This window comes from Chiloscyllium punctatum, chromosome 2 (genome assembly GCF_047496795.1).
Source record: "Chiloscyllium punctatum isolate Juve2018m chromosome 2, sChiPun1.3, whole genome shotgun sequence".
In the NCBI taxonomy this organism is placed as follows: domain Eukaryota; kingdom Metazoa; phylum Chordata; class Chondrichthyes; order Orectolobiformes; family Hemiscylliidae; genus Chiloscyllium; species Chiloscyllium punctatum.
The window spans coordinates 127,254,788-127,276,514 of NC_092740.1; the positions used below are offsets into that span (position 1 = coordinate 127,254,788).

The 21,727-nt window shown below is 42.0% G+C and overlaps 1 protein-coding gene and 1 long non-coding RNA gene across 5 annotated transcripts in view; one reads left to right on the forward strand and one right to left on the reverse strand.

The window, feature by feature from the left end:
• The window catches only part of LOC140489092 (uncharacterized), a 65,580-nt gene extending 54,281 nt beyond the window's left edge, over nucleotides 1-11,299 (forward strand). Inside the window, exon 3 of the long non-coding RNA XR_011963074.1 lies at nucleotides 11,212-11,299. This is a non-coding gene — a long non-coding RNA (uncharacterized lncRNA). The remainder of the gene's footprint in view (nucleotides 1-11,211) is intronic.
• Nucleotides 1-21,727, reverse strand: part of mamdc2a (MAM domain containing 2a) — a 145,278-nt gene that overhangs the window by 46,172 nt on the left and 77,379 nt on the right. For all 4 annotated transcript variants that reach the window (XM_072588309.1, XM_072588317.1, XM_072588303.1 and 1 more), the window contains 2 exons: nucleotides 17,514-17,607; nucleotides 11,265-11,411 (listed from right to left, as the gene is read on the reverse strand). In XM_072588309.1, the coding sequence (XP_072444410.1) occupies nucleotides 11,265-11,411; nucleotides 17,514-17,607 (241 nt within the window). The remainder of the gene's footprint in view (nucleotides 1-11,264; nucleotides 11,412-17,513; nucleotides 17,608-21,727) is intronic.

Below are 21,727 nucleotides of genomic sequence, written 5' to 3' on the forward strand. Positions count from 1 at the left end.
CTGCTGCCTCACAGCGCCCGAGACCCTGGTTCAATTCCCGCCTCAGGCAACTGACTGTGTGGAATTTGACATTTTCCCCGTGTCTGTGTGGGTTTCCTCCGGGTGCTCCAGTTTCCTCCCACAGTCCAAAAATGTTCAGGTTAGGTGAATTAGCCATGCTAAATTGCCCATAGTGTTATGTGAATGGGGTAAATGTAGGGGAATGGGGGGTCTAGGTGGGATGCACTTCGGCAGGTCGGTATGGACTTGTTGGGCCGAAGGGCCTATTTCCACACAAAGTAATCTAATATAAATCTAAATATCTCTCCCTTGAAGGTCTTTCACCAAGAATTTGTGACTTCTTATGAACTCCATTCAGCTTTGCAAATACCATCAGGGTTGAAATTGCATTGTCTAAGTTTAACCACGTGAGTTTAATTGATTTTAGTGAGTGAATGAATATGAGCAACTTTAATTTAACAGACCAGGCAGAAATCTCATTGAGGCAGAAATGGGGACTGCAGATGCTGGAGATCATAGTCAAGATTAGAGTGGTGCTGGAAAAGTACAGCAGGTCAGGCGGCATCCGAGGAGCAGGAAAATCGACGTTTTGGGTATTCCTGATGAAGGGCTCTTGCCCGAAACGTCAATTCTCCTGCTCCTCGGATGCTGCCTGACCTGCTGTGCTTTTCCAGCACCACTCTAATCTTGACAGAAATCTCATTGAATTGGGTACATATGAAATATGGGCAGGAGGGCCATTTGGCCCATTGAACCTGTTCCACCATTCAATAAGATTGTGGCTGATCTGGTTTTTGGTCTCAAATCTACTTTCTTACCTGTCCCCCCCCTAAATTTCAATTCCTTTGTAGATCAGTAACGTACCTATCACAGTCTTGAATACATTCAATATTTCAGCATCCACTGTGTTTGAGGAACAAAACCACAAAGACTAATGAACTTCAAAGAACAAATACCACTTCCTTTCTGTTTTAATTTTAAACTGTGATCCCATTTCTAGACTCCCCACAAGAGGAAATACCCTCTTAGCAATTACCCTACCGTGCCCCCTCAGAATCTTATAAATTTAGTTCAAATTATAAGACCATAAGACATAGGAGCAGAAATTAGACCATTCGGCCCATCGAGTCTGCTCCACCATTCAATCATGGCTGATAAGTTTCTCAACCCCATTCTCCCACCTTCTCCCCATACCCCTTGATCCCCTTGATACTCAAGAACCTATCTCAGTCTTAAATATACTCAGTGACCTGACCTCCACTGCCATGTCTCTTCTTCTGCACTCAAGTAAGTATAGGCCCAATCTGTTCAACATTGCATCATATGACAGACTTCTCATCTCACGAATCAATCAACTGAAACTGGTCTGAGCTGTCTCCACTGTAACTAGGTCCCTCTTTAGGTACAGAGACCAGGCTGACACACCTCTCAGTGCTGACTTCAACAGAGTCAAGTCAGACAGAGCATGGGAGCAGTGGTGCACACAGTTCCTCCAGTTCCCCAATGAACAGGTTAAGTTTAAAAATCCTCTGGTTGTTTTATCTTATCTTCCAGTCAATTTATCGTCTTTCCAAATGTTTGTGCACAGATGACGAATGATCTTTTTACAAACATTCATTTTCAACATTCTTCACATGTTTATTCAGCTTTGCCCTTTAAATATCTCCACATTCTGTGTAAATAGACTATTTGAGGGGCAATTATCGATATAAGATACTTTGGCATATTCTCAGAGTTAACCTCGGACTCATGTATGTGCACAAGAATCCCAGTTGACTGGCTAAGTTTCAATTTTATTAATACCCAAATCCTCACTTAATCCCAACTGTCTCAGCAGGCTATATTCAGTAGAGATTGATAGTCTGGGTTTTAAAACTGAGAGCCTCATGTTCACTAACTCAAACAGGCATGTTACCAGATAAAGTTCAGATCTCACAGGCACATCATCCTCTCTCTGTTTTAAACAGTGTAATGACAAATCTTCAGCAAACCACCAAGTGCAACATGCTGATGAATAGCATAAGTGCCTTTAATCAACACCATGAACCAGCTGTCCATGAGTCTGGTGGAACCGGAGACAGCCAAACAGCTGCTTGAGAGAAATAAAATGCAAAGCTTTTGGGATAATGTGAGGGCTAGATGATTCTAAAAGGAGTTGACATGTCTTCAGTGGGCTGAGTGTCCTCCTCATACCGTAATGACTCCACGGGCTGGATTGTACACTGCAGCGTGCGGAGACTTTCCTTAGTTCAAGTGTTCGAGGACAGCCCACCATCGCTCATCCAGCTCTTCCCAGTTTACTATTTCGGCCGAGGGGTTCCTTTTATAAGTCCCACCTCACAGGGCGGCTGGAGAATTGGGGGCTGGCAGCTCTGAAGCACTGGCAGCGCCTCAGGGATTGATGGCTACTCTTGGTATTGCAGGAGGCCGACATGAAGAGCAACTGTGGCTGCTCTGGAACTCAAGGGGGCCTGAGATCTAACTGAGGCCAGGCTGGCTGGGAGGCTCTGGCAAAGTGCTGACGGGTATTTTCTACAGGGTAGTGGTGGGAGGAGGGAGCCAATGATGGATGTAAGGAGAGAAAGCCATGGGCTGTGGGGATAGCCTCCATGTAATATCATTGTAGGAAGCATGACCCCCACGATTTGCTATATGGCAGTCTGCAGGATCAAAATGGCTCAGCTCCAAGAATCTTAGTGCCCACTAAATTGCAACAGGGCAGAATGTGGTCCTTGATTAGACAACTAACGCTCACTTAAGGGCCAAAAGTGTCCCAAGTGGTTCCCTGATGTCTGTCCAGCCCTATATGGACTGAACTTTGCAGATGAGCTGCAGTGAGGATTAAAAGGCAGGTGGTGATTCCCCTCCAGCAGGCAGTGATTGACTGGAGTGGAATTATGGTCTGTCAATGAGCCATCATCCAACTGACGAAGGCAGCTGACATGCTCAGAGCTCACAGCCCAATTGGGGATTACTGGTAGCTCACCATAACCAGCCAAACTCTATGGTGGTTACAGCTGAGGCTGTAACTACTAGGCGAGGGCCCATCAATGGTGAGGTACCCTTGATCAGCCCTTAGAGAGGAAACCAGATGCCAGGCAGGCTCCCAGTGATCGGTAGAAACTGTACACGGAGCACTGGATGCACTTTCAATGGGTCAGGCACTGTCCCCCCACAGGGATCACCCTGTGGGTCATGGAGCACTAACCCCCCTCCCCTTGACACTGGGAACCTGTGAGGAGTCTCCCCACAGGATGGTGAACCTGACTGATTCTGGGAAAATGCCATCAGGAACGGGCAAGATGTCAATGTCCTCTCCTTCCCTGCTATACTGCCAGGTGACTAGAAGGAGGAAGAGCGAATACTAATGGACTAGGAAACTTAACTCTGTGACTTTATGGGAAGCTAGAGGAGCACATGAAAGTGAAAGCAGGGTTGTCAGGGTGAGATGATGGGGGTTTTGCAAGGTACATAGAATAGCTATTGGAACAGATGGGCTGATTCTGCCCTTCCCATTATATGTAAATCTCTCCTTAGCAATTTCAAAGAGTCCCTGTATTTAATTTGAATGTTATCCTATCTCATTTGAAGGTGTCTTGCTAATCCTCAGTGGAAAAGTCTGGTAGGTCCCAGACCACAGGCATCATTCCAACCAGTCGCTAAATAAAATCATACAAGATTGATTTGCCTGCTGACAATTTCCTCTCAACCATAACTGGGCTTTGTGTTGTGGGTTTAAAGCTATCATAAGGTGCTTCACAGAAGTGTTACCAAGCAAAGTTTGACACTGAGCAATGTGTGGAGCTTTGGGAGAATGGCCAAAAGCTTGATCAGATAGTTTTAAGGAGCATCATCAAGAAGGAAAGCAGGGGAGGAACAGTTAAGGTGAGGAAAGGAAATCCAGAGCTTAGATTCCATGCATCCAATGCCAAGGCTGGAATCAGGAAATCCAGAAATGCACAAGAGATCAGAATTAAAGTAATATGGAGATAATAGAGAGTGGTAGAATTTCAGGTGACTTCTGAGCTCGGGAGACTCTAACCCAAACTCTAACCATAACCCTTTGACAACAAGGATGTAAAGTTTAAATCCAAGGCATTGCTGCAGCCTATATAGGTTGCCAAGCATATAGATGATGAGTGTTTAGGATGAACTTACGCTTACTGAGGATTGAAAGGGGAAGGCCAGCTAAGGCTATTAGAATAGTTGAGGATATGTGTAGAATTCACAGAGGTTTGGGTAAAGATCAAAAATCTGTCAATGTTGAAAACTGACAATTTGGAAGTGTGGCCAGGATTTTTATGCTCAAATCTCAAGTGCAATTTAAATTCATAACCTACTGACTCAGAGGTGAGAAAACTATCCAGTACCACCGCTAACAATTCCAACAGCTTTCAGATGAGTCAGTAATAATTAAGGCTGTAGTTTGAAAAGCAGCATGATGGTGAAACTGTATCCTCACCCACTCCCTCAGGTTCTCTCTTGACTTAGGAGCACCCCCTCCATCACTCCAATCTCCCCCATAAGCAAAGTTGCAGATCACTGATATTTTGTGCAATTCTTCAATTCTTCTGTGTTTGTTTATGTGAATGTGCTTGTTAGTTAGATAAAATAAAATGTGGAAGTTGTTGGAAGAAAAAGGCTGTATGCATGGAGTATATTGTCCAAAACATAGCAGTATGGAAGTAGGTTTGTTCGCTGAGCTGGAAGGTTCATTTCCAGACGTTTCATCACCCTACTAGGTAACATTTTCAGTGGGCCTCAGGTGAAGCCTACATCCAGAACCTCACCTTGAACTACAAATCATTTCAAAACCCACATAACAGTATATTCAACATGAGAACTTTTTATTGAAGTGAAGCTTAAGATGTCTGCCCAAAAGGATATGTGCCTCATGATAGAGTTCCTATGACTATAGTTAACTAGGACAGGAATTTGTACATGATTGTACTTCAATCCACTTTAATACAAAAAGAAAGGAAAAAATGGCATGAATTATCATGTACCTTTTAAGTATTCATGTTCCCAACAATAAATATTACATTACCTTAGCAATTTGTTGTTCCCAAAAGTCCCGATGCATTGCACACATCATCCATAAATCATACTGGTCTCTTAATGCAGTTGGGGAACAGTTTCCGGAACTGAGTGTATGTGTCTGCCATTGAGGGGGTGTATCTGGTGGTTCACTTCCTCCACATACCATTGAGGTGACAACTGCTCCACACAAGTCCCATGTTGCTACTTAGGATAGTTTTTGTTGAGATTGTTGAATGATTGTACTCTAACTGGCTCTCCAATATTCAACTCTGACAACAACAGCTTTGTAATCTTGCTGAAATGAAAATGAGCTTTTGGCTATTTCGCCATCATGTTTGCACTCACACCGATTTCTACTTCTGGCTTCCGGAATTGTTTTTGCAATTGGAATAGTACTTTGTGTGGGGTGCACCATTAGTTTTTATACTGGATTACTTTCCATGCCTTCACGGCTGTGTTTTTCCACATGAGGGTTGCCTTGAGTGCATCTGTATTGGATTTGCTCCATTTCTTTATGATTCATTTGGTGATTTTCATTGCTGCCTCAGCCTTTCCAGTTGACTGGAGATAACGTAGAGATGACGTATGGTGTTGAATTTCCCAATCTTTCATGAAGTGACTGATGAATTAACTCATGGATTAACAGCCACTGTCCTTCATAACAGTGTTGGTAATGCCATAATGACTGATGTGTTATTTTAGATCCTTTGTAATTGCAATGGGAGTCATTGAAGTCAACTAGTCCACTCCTCAGTAATCAGAATACAGAGGAACCTTGATTATGTGAACGAAACGGGTGGGGAGTATTTTGTTCAGGTAACTGAATGTTTGGATAATCAAATGTTTGGATAACACAGTTTAGCCAAGCATTAGGACCTTGCCATGTTGTTCAGATAATCTGAAATTCAGATAATCAATGTTCGGATAATCGAGGTTTTTCTGTAGTGGTCTCCTGTAACAAGATAGTCACTTCCTGCAAGTATGAAGAAAACTACTTCCAGCTTCATCCATAGTCTGTCTGGGATGTCATGTATCATCTAGCATGCTTAGCTTAGTGCCCATTACAAGTCGCACAATAGCTGATCTGATCCTAAATTTCCATGCTCATGTTTGGTCAGTGGAGGACATCTTCTGTCTTCCTCCGGTTTGATTCAATTCATTGTCTTGTGAGGATATGATTTAGCGTCTCTCCTCTCAACTCCTTCAGGATAATTACTCTATTTCCTTTGTACAACATGCCACCCTGGGCTGTCAATCCAATTCTATCTGCCCAATATGCTTTCATAGGAATGGGAATGCCCTTGATGCCATCTGGCAATCCTTTTATCACTACTTGCAGCAGTTGGAGATTTGCATCTTGTTGGATAGTTGTTACTTTCAGTGTTTGTGCTGATTGATGACTTCCAGAGCATAATGAGCTGCTGCTTCACACTAGAGGAGTTTTACATTCTTTGGTAGCATTGTCCACTTCGCTCACTAGGACAGCTATTCTTGACAGCATGTCTACAACATGCATCTACTTCCTTTGCTAGTACATCCAGATGATATCTCTGTATACGGAGTAACATCATTTTCTTATTATGTTCTTCTATTTGTTTTCGTGCTCTGGATGCAAATGGATCCAGTGTCCTTGCTGCAGTAGGGTTGCTCCAAGTCCCTAGACCATAAGTTTCAGGAGAAATAGGCCATTCTGCTCCACCATTTGTTAAGATTGTGGCTGATCTTATAATTCTCAACTTCACTTACCTTTTGCCGATCTCTCACAATTCCCTCACTGATAAACAAATCCGTCTGTGTCTCTCAGCTTTGAAAATAGTTAATAATTTGGGGCGGCATGATGGCTCAGTGGTTAGCACTGCTGCCTCACAACGCCAGGGACTTGGGTTTGATTCCAGCTTTGGGCGACTGTCTGTGTGGAGTTTGCACATTCTCCACGTGTCTGCATGGGTTTCCTCCCACAATCCCAAGATGTGCAGGTCAGGTGAATTGTCACGCTAAATTGTCCATGATGTTAGATGCATTACTCAGAGGGAAATGGGTCTGGGTGGGTTACTCTTCAGAGGGTCAGTGTGGACTTGTTGGGTCGAATGGCCTGTTTCCACATTGTAACGAAGCTAATCTAACTTCAACAAATCTCTAAAAGAAATGTTTGTCTTTTAAACTTGTTGTTTTTCTGACCTATGTTTATACTGTATATAGCTGCAATGTAATTTTTTTCTTCATTTCTCTATTCTGAATCTAAGGATTGGACCTAGGTACTCTGTACCTAAAATGATGCTGTGTATTGGTGACATTGTTACACTGCTTGTATAACTGAAGGAGCTGTACCTAGATACCTTTATACCTAAGATGGTACTGTAACTGGTGACTTCTAAACTTTTTGCTGTTCTCATTTGAAGACACGTGACAATAAAGCTGATTCAATTCAGAATTCCATAGATTGACTCAGAAAAGAAATCCTCCTCATATCTGTCTTAAATGTGTGATCACTTACTATTAGATTATGCCCTCTGGTCCTAGACTCTCCAAGAAGGAGAAACATCATCTCTGCAACCACCTTATCAACCCACCCAAGAATCTTACATGTTTCAGTAAAGTCTCCTCTGTCTCAGTTTCTAAGTCCTGGCTCACTGGCACCACACTGCAGAAAGACTTCATTATTTACACCCTAGTATTTCAGCATTGTCACTAGTTGCTTAATTTTAGTAAACATTGTTTCTTGTTCTCTGCCCAATATCACTGCATGTCTTGGCCAGGAGTTGGCATACGATTCTTGACTTTGGGCATCTTTAATTGTATATTTTTTCTTGTTTAAATCGTTTCCAGGAAGATCACAAATTATCTTAGTGCTTTTCTGGAGCAGTGGACACGCCAAACTGCATATGCAACTATTTGTATCACCTAAAGCATGTTGAGAATGTAGTTAGACAACTGTTACTTTTATCTAACTTCACTTTGCAGGAAGATTTTTGTCTTTGCAAATCATGGTGAAATTCCTTAGATGGTTGGCATGAGATAGTGAGATCTCTTCAAAACTTGTCTAGATTCGTTGGGTCAGTGCAGAGCCTCAAATTGTCAGGTTGGTTCACAGCCATTAAACCACCCTGAAGCCATTATTACTTTCTTCATTTCGCTCTACTTTTCCAAATCTTTTGTTTTGTCTTTTATGCTTTCCTATGCAGCTGCTGAATTGATCTTGGATTTCCATCTACTTTGAGATGATAGTCTCCTGGAAGACATCCTAATCCTGTGAATACAGCTTTGCACTTGTCAAGAATGTGCTCCATGTTCAATTTGTGCTGGAACAGGCTGTAAATCTCTTTTGGCATGTTGAAGGTAACCAGTCCAAGGTTTGGACTTGCTCCAAATGAAATCAGTGTCATTTGCTTGTTGACTATGACCTGGAACTCCACATTCTTGTTTTCATTATTGCAATGAGCTCACAGAGTAATCTGTCCTCTCAGCACAAGAATAGTGCCATCATATATTAATCAACACTTGGAAAGGCTGGGAAGGATCAGAGATTATTGGAAGAAGATCATTCTGGCTAATTTAATTCATCTTTTTGAAAAAGTGACTAAATATATTGATGAGGCTGGTGCAGTTGATGTGATTTACATGGACCTCAGTAAGGCCTTTGACAAGGTCCCTTTTGGATGGCAGATCCAAAAGATAAGAGCCTATGGGATCCAAGGTAAGTTGGAAAACTGGATCCATAATTAGCTTACAAATCAGAGGCAAAGAGGGGTAGAGCGATGTTCTTGTGACAGGATGCCTGTGGCCAGCAGTGTACCTTGCTGTTTGTTATGCACATTAATGACTTGAGTGCAAATGTAGAAGGCATTATTAGTAAGTTAGCTTGTGGCATGAAAATTAGTGGCATTGTTAATAGTGAGGAGGATGGTCTCAGGTTATAGATCTGATAGCGATCAGATGGCAATTTGATCAGAGCAATGGCAGATGTAATTTAATATCACTAAGTGTAAGTGATATATTTTGGGACAACTAATAAGGAAAGATTTACAGAATGAATGGTAGGTCTCTAGGGAGTACTGAAGAACAAAGGGTTTTGGTGTACAAGTCCAAAGGCCTGTGAAAGGGACAGCACACATAGAGAGGGTCGTGAAAAAGACATAGGGGATGCTTGCCTTCATTAGCCAGGGCACAGAGTATAGGAGCAGGGAAGTCTTGTTAAAACTTTAGTTAGGCCACAGATGGAATACTGTGTGCAGTTCTAGTGGCTACACTATGGGAAGGATATGATTGCATTGGAGAGGTTGCAGAGGAGATTTACCAGCATGTTGCGTGGTTTGGAAAATCTCAGTTATGAGAAAAGACTGGATAGGCTGGGTTTGTTTTCCCCGGAGCACAGGAGGCTGTGGGGAGATCTGATTGAGGTGGACAAAATTATGTGAACACGGATTGGTCAGATTTTGAGGATCTTTTCCCCATTGCAGACATTTCTAAGACCAGAAGGCATAAGTTTAAAGTGACGAGTAGGTGATTTAGAAAGGATCTGAGAAAACTCTTTTCACTCAGAGGGGGGTAGAAATATGAGACGTGCTGCATGAGAGAGTGGTGGAGGCAGGTACTCTCACAACATTTCAGAAGCACCTTAAAACGCCAGGGCATAGCAGGCTATGGAACAAGTGCAGATAAATGGGATTTGTGTCTGTTTGGTGCCTGTTATGGTGGGCTGAAGGGTCTGCTTCTATGTTGCATGATTCCATGACTCTACAGTTTGAACCTTACTTTGGTGAGCTTCATTTTTGGATTGCTACGTCAAATCCAATTAGTACAGGTCTATGAAGGTCGTGGTGTTGCACCAGTGTCTAGATAACATTTTACATTGATCTTATGTTCTCTTTCAGCAGTCCTCATTCCAACCATCACAAACCATGTTTCATCTGTCAACCTAACTGAATTAACCAATTTTATCGTTTTTGGTGATTCATTGGAATCTTCAGCCAATCTCTCCATCGGCCATCTGTTCCTGCCTGTTATGTTTCTTTTTAACCATAGATTGTGTGTGATAAAGGTTTTTGCAGTGAGAGCGCTGCTTTCTCCCACGCTGTACATGCCTTCTTCTCTTTTATATGAAATCTTCCACAGTATTTGCAATCTGCCCTTTGTGATTGTTCTGCCCTGTATGCCTAGAGTAACTATCAACATTGCAAACCTGATCTGTTCTGACATGGGAAACTGCTATCCCGAATTGGTCCTCTCTCAATACAGGTGCTTTCACTGTTAGATCCCTTATTCCTAATACAATCCCATCTCTGATTAGTTCATCCTTTATATGTGAAAATTCACAGGTTTCTGAGTTAAGTTAATAATGTTACATATTGATCAATGGACCCTTTTTCACTTTACTCCTAATATTGAATACCCATTATTCGTATATAATATTCACATGGGTCTCAAAGCATGCCTTCAGAGCTTTTAAAATTTCTTTTCCTTACTCAGAAGTTTAGGGCAAGATGTATTTTGAAACAGTTTCTTCCCAACAGTGATAAAATTGTAACAACTTATATCTGCCCTGGTTTTCTCAATAAATGCAATGCTATTGCATAATTCTGCCAGTGTTATGGAATAACTCCCAGTTTTGCCTCATGTTCCCCAGTAATTTGAACAAGAGTTGGCAGAGGAAAAACTTCAGTTATTTTCTCTTAAGCAGCATTTCCCTCTGATCTTTAATTTGACTTTACTGATGGCAGCTCACGTTGAAGTGAAGGTTATCAAATCTGCCTAAGGGTGTGTGCCACTTGGTAGAGATCACATGACTGTGGGCGACTGGGACAGACATTTATACATGATGGTATTCCAATCCAAACAGAACAGTCATTTCAAAAACAAAAGTCTTGTAAATGTAGTTCCTGGAAATAGAAACTTGTGTGTCATTCCTTTTGCTTATTCTCAGAGGTATAAAATATACAGCAACTGAGAGAACAACGAGATAGAAAGAATATTATTTCTCTCTTAATTAGCATCTTTCACAAAAGAGATATAAAACTGTATTCCAGTAAATGTTTAGTCACCTTGTTTTATGAATGTATGCACAAAGTATGGTTTGCTAATTCTTTTATAAAGATCATGTCTTTTACCAGCCTCTATCATACTGAACATCATACCTGTTCAATCATAATGACCGTATCCCTCTCTTGCATATAGAATGTGAACAATAGGAAGAACACCACATGATTTAGCACACAGATACAGCTTACCTAGTCCACTTGTGTGATCTCCAAAATGGAACGCATTGGGTTTTCGAACCAGTCTCGTCCACTTTGTACCATCTTTGTGGTTTTGGGAATAATTGCACAAATCTTCATCGAAGTTGCAGTTTGCCACGGATGGGTCGAATAATATTTCTTCATTTCAACAAAGATAGAAAATGCTGTTACCAACAAATTGTATTGAATGTGGAAGATTATAAGAGCAATTCAGAATCATATGACAGGATGCACATCATTTTGATACTACTCAGGTATAGTTCAACCCTTCAAGGAGACTGTATAAAATCCATTAATGCATTGAGTACTGCCCACGACAGTTAAAGCTGGAAATAGCCATTGAGCAATCTGAACTCGCTTGGGCTTTATTGAGAGTGGAGAGTAGGGAGTTGATCGATTTAGACTTATGACAATCTCCTTCCAGGTTGTTAGATGGGCCAATTTTAACCCTTATCCCCAACTCAATACAAATGGGATCAAGGGGCTAAAATAATTCTGATGTTGTTTGTCTCACAACCTTAGAACCTCACATGTAGCAAAGTTACAAGAAGTTCTAAATACCCCTGGACAAAATGCAAAGTTCTTCAAATAGTTGATTCTCATAATTAATTCCACTCCTCATTTTGAAATAATTGCTCCAGGTCAGAGACAGATAATTTTCTTTTATTTTGATTACAAATTGAGCAAAAAATACAGGCTTTAGATAGAGAGAATTTATCAAAACAAATGGCTCCATGTTCTCACTGCCAAATAAGCCTAGCCATATGAACTTGTGCCAGATCCAAAACGGTCACAATGATTAACGGATGAATATAGACCAATGTTAAAATAGAGGACTTTGCTAAGTTCAAAAAGAAACAGTTAGCTCAGACAGCAAAACTATAATCAGCAAATCAGCTTTAAGACAACCACAAGTTGATTCTGCACAAAAAGCATAAACTGTACAAAACACAAACTTCTTTCTTCCCATGACATTAACTAGTCCAGTTAATTGCAAGCTTGTGCATGTTTTTAACAGTGTACTTAAAATAGATTTTGAATGTAAGAAGACAGTCTCAATGAGGCAATTGGATAGCAAAGAATTCAATTAAAATGAGTAAGAATATTAAGTGCACTTAATGTTCACAATTTCGTTGCCAATAAAATTATTATAGAAAAACAAATGTGAGTTGAGAATGATCTATTATTCACACCACAATAAAACCAATGATTGCCAAGTCTGGTCATAACGCACTTTGCAAAGTTTCATCTCACATCCCAATTTCCTAGCACCATGTTGCCATCAGTAACCTGTGTTTGCCAATTATCTATGCCTGTCACTCAAACAACGTTTATCTTTGCTTCAAAGTCTAATATTTATATAATAATCAAAAACAGTCAAAAAATTATTTAACACATTCATGAGGTTCTTCCTCTCTGTCTCTGACAGATTAGTGTTCAGTTACTGGAACCACAGGATTGGCAATTCAAGGTTCAGCTTATATAATTCACTCACTACTTAGAAAGTGCCTTAGCTTAGAAGGATTTGCTTAGAAGGTCAAGAGGGCGGTGCTGAATCTGAGGGCTGGGACTGAGATAAGGTGGGGGGAAAATGAGGAAGCTGGAGAAATCTACATTCATCCCGTGTGGTTGGAGGGTTCCTAGGCGGAAGATGAGGTATAAAATATACAGCAACTGAGAGAACAACGAGATAGAAAGAATCTCGTGTGGCCATGGTCTGGCGATGGAGGAGGCCAAGGACCTGCATGTCATTGGCGGAGTGGGAGGGGGAGCTAAAGCGTTGAGCCACGGGGCGGTTGGGTTGGTTGGTTGGTGCGGGTGTCCCAGAGGTGTTCCCTGAAACGTTCCGCAAGTAGGCGGCCTGTCTCCCCAATGTAGAGGAGACCACATCGGGTGCAGCGGATACAGTAAATGATGTGTGTGGAGGTGCAGGTGAATTTGCAACGGATATAGAAGGATCCATTGGGGCCTTGGAGGGAAGTAAGGGGGGAGGTGTGGGCGCAATTTTTGCATTTCTTGTGGTTGCAGGGGAAGGTGCCGGGAGTGGAGGTTGGGTTAATGGGGGTGTTGACCTGACGAGGGAGTCGCGGAGGGAGTGGTCTCTCCAGAACGCTGATAGGGGTGGAGAGGGAAATATATCCCTGGTGGTGGGGTCTGTCTGGAAGTGGTGGAAATGACGGAGGGTGGAAGGTGAGGACCAGTGGGGTTCTGTCCTGGTGGCGATTGGAGGGGCGGGGTTCAAGGGCGGAGGTGCGGGAAGTGGAGGAGATGCAGTGGAGAGCATCGTCGATCACGTCTGGGGGGAAATTGCAGTCTTTGAAGAAGGAGGCCATTTGAGTTGTTCGGTAGTGGAATTGGTCCTCCTGGGAGCAGATGCAGCGGAGGTGGAGGAAATGGGAATATGGGATGGCATCTTTACAGGGGGCAGGGTGGGAGGAGGTGTAATTTAGGTAGCTGTGGGAGTCAGTCGGTTTGTAGTAAATGTCTGTGTTGAGTCGGTCGCCCGAGATAAAAATGGAGAGGTCTAGGAAGGGGAGGGAGGTGTCTGAGACGGTCCAGGTAAATTTGAGGTCAGGGTGGAAGGTGTTAGTAAAGTGGATGAACTGTTCAACCTCCTCGTGGGAGCACATGGTAGCGCCAATACAATCATCGATGTAGCGGAGGAAAAGGTGGGCGGTGGTGCCAGTGTAGCTGCGGAAGGTGGACTGTTCCACATATCCGATAAAGAGGCAGGCATAGCTGGGGCCCATGCGGGTGCCCATGGTTACTCCTTTGGTTTGGAGGAAGTGGGAGGATTGGAAAGAGAAGTTGTTCAGGGTGAGGACCAGTTCACTCAGTCAAAGGAGGGTGTCAGTGGAAGGGTACTGGTTGGGTTAGTGGGAGAGGAAGAAGCAGAGGGCTTGGAGGCCTTCATGATGGGAGATGGCAGTGTGTAGGGACTGGATGTCCATTGTGAAGATAAGGCATTGGGGGCCGGTGAAGCGAAAATCATGGAGGAGGTGGAGGGCGTGGGTGGCATCCCGAACGTAGGTGGGGAGTTCTTGGACTAAGGGGGAACAGGACAGTGTCAAGGTATGCAGAGCTGAATTTGGTGGGGCAGGAGCATGCAGAGACGAGTTCGATGGGGCGGGAGCATACAGAGATGAATTCAGAGACCCCAGGCTCATGGTTTCAAATCTGAGCAAGGCATCTGGTGTAATTTACATTTAATTTATAAAACAATCTGGAATTAGAAGTCAATTTCAGTAATGGCAAATGCTAGGACTATAGTTGATCATCATATCTGGTTCATTAATGTCCTCCAGGGAAGCAAATCTGCCACCTCCACCTTGTCTGGCCCACAGGCTGAGGAGTGATGTTATGCAGGTTTATAAAATCATGAGGGGTAGGGATAGAGTGAAAAGCCAAGGTCTTTTTCCCTCGGTGGGAGAGTCCAAAACTAGAGGGCATAGGTTTAAGGTGAGAAGGGAAAGATTTAAAACAGACCTAAGGGCCAACTTTTTCATGTGGAGGGTGGTGCGTGTATGGAACGAGCTGCCAGACGAAGTGATGGAGATGGATACAACCACAGCATTTAAAAGGCATCTGGATGGTGACATAATAAGGAAGGGTTTAGAGGGATATGGGCTAAATGGTGGCAAATGAGACTGGATCAGTTTAGGGTATCCAGTTGGCATGGATGAGCTGGACTGAAGGGTCTGTTTCTGTGCTGTATAACTTGATGACTCTATAAATGCGGCTGACTCTAAAATACACTCAAATGGCGTAGCAAGCTGTTCAGTTCCAGGGCAATTAGGGCCAGGCAGCAAATGTTGGACTTGCCGGTGAGTCTCACATCCCTCAAAACAATTTTGGTTTCTAAAAGATAGCCAGTCTTTATACGTGAGACTCAACAGTGAGCATTGGTAGAAGTACAGTTTCATTTTGGCAGAGCAGAAATAGAGTTTTTAAGAAGTGTCCAGGCTGAAAGAGTTTAGTTTGCAGAAATTTTGTTGCTGTGAATCCTGCAAAGGAATCCAGGTCCTCAAGAGTTGGAAGTATGAATAAGCCATCAGAACTGTATAAAATTAGATGAGACAAAAAATCTTCAAGTTGTAATACTGCATTGTAATACGAGTGATACTGATTGGGATTGAATATCTGTAAATAGGTATTGTTGGGAAAAGAGATTATTCTTTATTTTTGCTGTTTATGTTAAAACGTTTCAAAACTGTCTTATATATATCTAGATAATATCTTTTATATGATAAACTTGTGTTCTTCTGTGAAAACAATATTTGCAGCTTTGTGTGAATATGTTTAGTGGCTGACCACTGTAACCAAACTGCAAAGATAATATGTTTAATGTATCGAGGCAGTTTTCCATATGATCTGACCAGTCCAGTATTACCACCAGCTGAGATCATAATATGGTTTATTGAGTTGGAAGGTGTTGGTATGGCAGCTGGAAGATAGGCAGCTTTAGCTAATGTCTCTAAGGACACAGAATGGCATGGAAAACTGACCAATTCCACCTGAAGCTTAAATAAAACAAAGGGCTATGGATGCTGGAGATCTCAGATCAAAAGCAGAAGCTCTGGCAGCACCTCTGGAGAAAAAGCAGAATTAACATTGAGTCTAGTGACTCTTCACCAGAACAGCCCAGCTGAAGTTTGTCTATCGAACCTCTTCAATTTCCTGACAATAATAAGTCACTTCAACATTGAGCAGGGATCGTGTGGAAATTTGAATAGTTTCTACGCAACTTGTTCAGAGATGTTAAGACATGCCTCTAGAACAGGTGGGATATGAACCTGGGCGTCCTGGACCAGTGGTAGGAATACTACCACTACACATTTGGAATTCTGTTTTACATTACTTCTGAAATTCTCCCCTTCTTCCTGACTCAGTTGCAGCTATCTCCAGAGGGACAAATCATTAATTAATGGTGGAGACTTGCCTATTCAATCTTAAGGTGGATTTAATTGGGTCCAATAACAACTATTTCTTCAATATTGTACACTCTACTCCTATAAATGCACATGCCTTCATCGTGACCAATCTCAATATTGCTTTCATACTCATCATATTACTGAAGATAACTAGCCACACAAATGCCTTTGTCAGGAGACAAGCTTATGATAACTTATACAGAAGCTACTGGAAAAGGTCCAGTTGCTCAGTGATTAGTACTGTTGCCTCACAGCACCAAGGTCCCAGGTTCGATTCCAGCCTCAGATGACTGTCTGTGTGGAGTTTCCACATTCTCTCCTTGTCTGTGTGGGTTTCCTTCCACAGTCCAAAGGTGTGCAGGTCAGGTGAATTGACCATGCTAAATTGCCCATAGTGTTAGGTGCATTAGTCAGAAGGAAGTGGGTCTGGGTGGGTTACTCTTCGGAGGGTCAGTGTGGACTTGTTGGGCCGAAGGGCCTGTTTCCATACTGTAGGGAATCTAATCTAAAGGTCTGGCAGCATCTTGGTGAGATATCAAAGTTAACATTTCGGGTTCAACGATCCTTCTTCAGAACTGATGGTGGCTCGGAGAAAGTTTATTTTTATGCAAAAGATATGGTCAGAGGAGGGGGTCAGGAGTAAACAAGGTGGAGATAGAGCCCAGAGAGAGAGAGAAGAGACTGGTGGACAGACAAACGAGTGGATAATGGTCAGCCTAGGAGAATGAATGACTGCTAATGAGGCCTGTTAGTGGCTAACAATGGGCTGTGTGTAATAGCAGACCATGTGCTAACAAAACCTGTGGAGGGTAGGGTAAGGACATGGGAGAAGATGCTATTTCAATACACCATCTTGTTCCCTGGCCAACATCGCTGACTCAGGCTTGCTGCAGTTCTCCAGGGAAGCTCAGTGCAAACTGGATAAACAGTATCTCATTTTTCCGCTTGGAAACTCTACAGCCTTCTAGACTTAATATTGAGTTCAACGGCTTTAGGGTTTGAGGCACCTTCTCCCATGTCCTTATCCCAACCCCCACACACCAGGTCCTGCTACCATATGGTCTGCTATTACACACAACCCATTGTTAGCCACTAATAGTCTTTCCTAGCTACCATCAGTTCTGAGGAAGGGTCACTCGACCCAAACCGTTAACTCTGATTTCCCTCCACAGATGCTGACAGACCTGCTGAGCTTTTCCAGCAATTTCTGTTTTTGTTTCTGATTTCCAGCATCCACTGTTCGTTTGGTTTTTGTTAAGGTAACTTGTGTACAAATTACTCAATTAAGGCAGAAAATGGAGATGCTCACCTGTTTTATTGTCACAAAACTGGGAGGAAAAATAAATATCATCCAAGGCGGCGTAACCTCCTTTTGTGCTGCTGAATGCAACTTCAAACACGATCTGGAAAACCAATCACATAATCTAGAACAATGAGTTGAGCGGAGGCTAGAACATTTGAGACATGTTTTTAGTTTTTGATTTCACACATATGGCGAAACCTGGAAATGAGGGACACCATATGGGGACTTTTCTCAGGTGTCCTTGAAACACTGCTGTCCTTATTTTCCAAATGGTCATGGCAGACGACATAAACTGTATATAAATAGACTACATGGATTTATACATTTCGTCCTGTCACGTGGTGAATAGTGGACAGCAGCAGCTCAAGATACATCCCCTTAAAGGAATACCACTAGAGTTATTGTGAGTCACGCGATAAAATTTCCATCATTACTTCCAGCCAGAGTTGACAAACCCAGTTACAGGCAGATATCAAGACAATAGGGAATAAAGTTGATGTCCTACACATTATCTAAATATTGGGAGGGATTAACTAAAATGAAGGGGGAGATAAAGAGGTGACCGAAGGGACTCTTCTGTGCTCTATGACTCCGTCAGTGTGTCACTGTGTGACATTGTCAGGAACACAAAATTCCACACGTTGGGTTCTGAACGCAATCCAAGAGTGACGACACTTCAAAAGTACTTTATTTTCTGTGAAACGCTTTGGGAGATCATGAGGTCATGAAAATTGCTTCAAAGTTCAAACTATTGCATTCTTAGTACCACTGCCAGGTTGTGAACAGCAAGGAATGTAAAGAAAAACACACAACGCTGAAGGAGAGGTTAAAATGATTAAACTATTAAAAGTTCCAGAGCATTGTGACAACAATAAATGTAACTAAACATTCTGGACTCACTGATACTCCAATGTGAAGGACATGGCAATGCAGACCAGTATGTTTCATTTGCCAGCTTTATTAGCTTTTCCTTCTGAGACATTCACAAATTATTGCCAGAAAACTGGTGTGCTGGGGGCATATATCGATTCAGGTCATGTTCATATCGAACCAACAGCACTGGAACAGACCATTGTCTCCAGCAAGGTAGGTGTTCCACATCAACTTCTTTCCACTCTTCACCGTGCCACATCAATATATCCTGCAATTCTCTCTCATGTGTATATCTATTCTTTTCTTAAATGCATCCCTGCAATTATTTGTTGTGATAGTGAATTCCACATTCTGGTTAAAGAGAGTTCTCCTGAATTCCCTATTAAATTTGGTAGTGACTATCTTATATTTTTTGACATTTAGTTTTAGTATTGCTCATAAGTGGGTCCGTGAGCTCCTCTGATTCTGCATTCTCACACATATCCCAACATCTTCTGCAACTCAAAGCTCTGGAACTCCTTCCCTATACCTCTCCAGCCTTCTCTCCTCCCTAAACCTCTCCAGCCCTCTTTCCTCCTTAGGCATGTTTTATACCTGACTCTTTGACCAAGCATATGGTCATCTGCATATAATCTCCAAAGGTGGAATCATACGATCCCTATAGTGTGGAAGCAGGCCATTCAGCCCATCGAGTCCACACTGACCCTCTGAAGAACATCCCATCCTGATCCACTCCATCCCCGTAACTCTGCATATCCCATGGCTAATCCACATAATCTACACATGCCTGGACACTATGGGGTAATTTAGCCTGCCAAATCCACCCAACGTGCACATCTCTGGATATCATTTGATCATTGCTCCTAAAGAGCACTTGGAGGCATTTACCTGTTTTGCCACATTTGTGCTGCTATTTAAACGCAAACTGGTGTTGCGATGCTATGAAATCATGAAAAGTCTGTACAGACAGAAAGAAACAGTTTCCACTTGTGAATGGATTGAGAACAGAGGGTTTAATTTTAAAGCGTTTTTCAAAGAAATGTAAATGCAAGGTAAGAAAATGCTGCAAATAATTTGAACCTGAAATGCAGTGCCTGGAATTTTGGTAGAGGTAGGTTCAGTTGAGGTATTCAAGAGAGGACTGGGTGATTATTTAGATAGCAGCAATGTGCAGGGTTGTGGGAGAAGGTCAGGAGATTAGCACAAAATTAAAACACTCGGAGAACTGTTGTAGACATGATGGGCCAATGACCTCTCTGCGCATTGTGACAATTCTACAATCTGCAAAGTGGGACAATCAGGTTAAATACAACAGCAAGTATAATCCAGGAAGCAGTGACCATAGAATAAAGAGGCCCACTGAAAACTGGTAAGGGAGAAAGAACAATCAAATGAAACCAAGGCAGGAGGGAAATGTCTTGAAATTTGAAAAAAAAGCATAGCTCAAATAACCTGGAAACAAGGACTGGCAAAAAAATTAATAATTAACAAATGTCAGTTTTTTTGAAGAGCTGACAAAGGTGGTGGACAGATGTAAGTCAATGAATGTTATTTACATGGACTTATAGAAGATTTTTGAGAAAGTTTCATGCAAGAGACAGTTCGCTAAGGAGGAAGGCCACAGAATTGAGGGCAAATCATAGGAAATGATAGGTTGACTGGTAGGAATCAGAGAGATGGAATAATGGGGAAGTACTCAAATTGGTAGGACGTGACTAGTGGTGTTCCACAGGGATATGGGCTGGGGCCTCAATAATTCACAATATTCATTAGTGACTTGGATAATGGCATAAAAAGTCAAATTTTTTGATGACACACAAATGGACAGCATTGTAGATGGCGTTGATGACAGCATAAAATTACAACAGCATTTTCATAGATTAAGTGAATGGGCAAAGCTGTGGCCAATGGATTTTAATATAAGCAAGTGTGAGGTTATCCATTTCAGACCGAAAATGGATAGATCGGACTTTTTTTTTAAGAAGGCAAAAATTCACATGCAGTGGATGTCCAATGAGATTTGGGTGATCAGGTACATAGCTCTTTAACATGCCATGAACAGGCACATTAAATAGTCCAAAAGGCTAATGGAATGCTGGTCCTCATATCGAAAAGTCTGGAGTATAAGGATGTAGATGATATGCTGCAGACATACAAAACCCTTGTGAGACCCCCACTGAGAGTACAGTGAGTAGATTTGGTTATCATATCATAGAAAGGATGTTTGACCCTGGAGGGAGATCAATGTAGACTTGCAAGGATGATAACTGAACTTCTGGGGTTAAGTTATGAGAAGAGATTATACAAATTTAGGTCTTTATTCTCTAAAATGTAGAAGGTTAAGGGCTGATCTAATTGAGGTCTTCAGGATATTGACAAGGAAAGACGGGAGAGATAAAGAGAAATTATTTCCATTAGTTGAAGATTCTAGAACTGGGGCATAGTCTAAGAATTAGGGTCAGGCCATTCAAGAGAGATGTAAGAAAGCACTACTGCATGTAAAGAGTAGTGGAGGTTTGGAACTCTCTTCCTCAAATAGTAGTCAATGCTAATTCAATTGTTAAATTTAAATCTGAGATTGACAAATTCTTATTAAGGGAGAATATCAAGGCATATGGAATTAGGCAAGAGACCAGCCATAAATCTATTGAATGGCAGAGCAGGCTTGGGGAGGCTAAATGGCCTACTTCTTTTCCAATGTTCCTATGTTCTTCCCCCCAAATCAACGTCACCCACTCTTGCAATTCACTCAAGGAAAAGTCACCATCCTCTCTTCCATCACCCTTAACTACCAGGAATGAGGGACTTCAGTTCCATGAAGAATGTGGAGAAGTAGGGATTGTTCTCATTGGAGCAGAGAAAGTCAAGAGGTGATTTGATAGATGTGTTCAAATTGTCCAGTTTAGACAAAGGAGATACTGCATCCTTTGACAGAATGGTTGATAGTTAACGGACACAGATTTAAGGGAATTGGCAAAAGAACAAGAACAAATGTTTTCCCTTTCTCACAACAAGTTTGTTATGATCTGGAACATATTGCCTCAAAAAGAAGTGCAAGTAGATTCAATGATAACTTTCAACAGGAAATTGGATAAATAAATAAATTGGATAAAATTGGAAAGCATGTCATACAGAGGGCTCTGGGGAGACAACAATGGAATGAAGATAATTGGAAAGCTCTTTAAAAGAGCAAGCATAGACACAATGGCTTGAGTGATCTCTCTGTTTATCATTCTTCAACTAAGTTAGATTGCTGCAAACTTTTATGTATGCATCTGACAATGCATCCATTCACTCTCAATTTTGTCACACATGACAAGTAATACTGTGCCTCATACCCCTCAGCT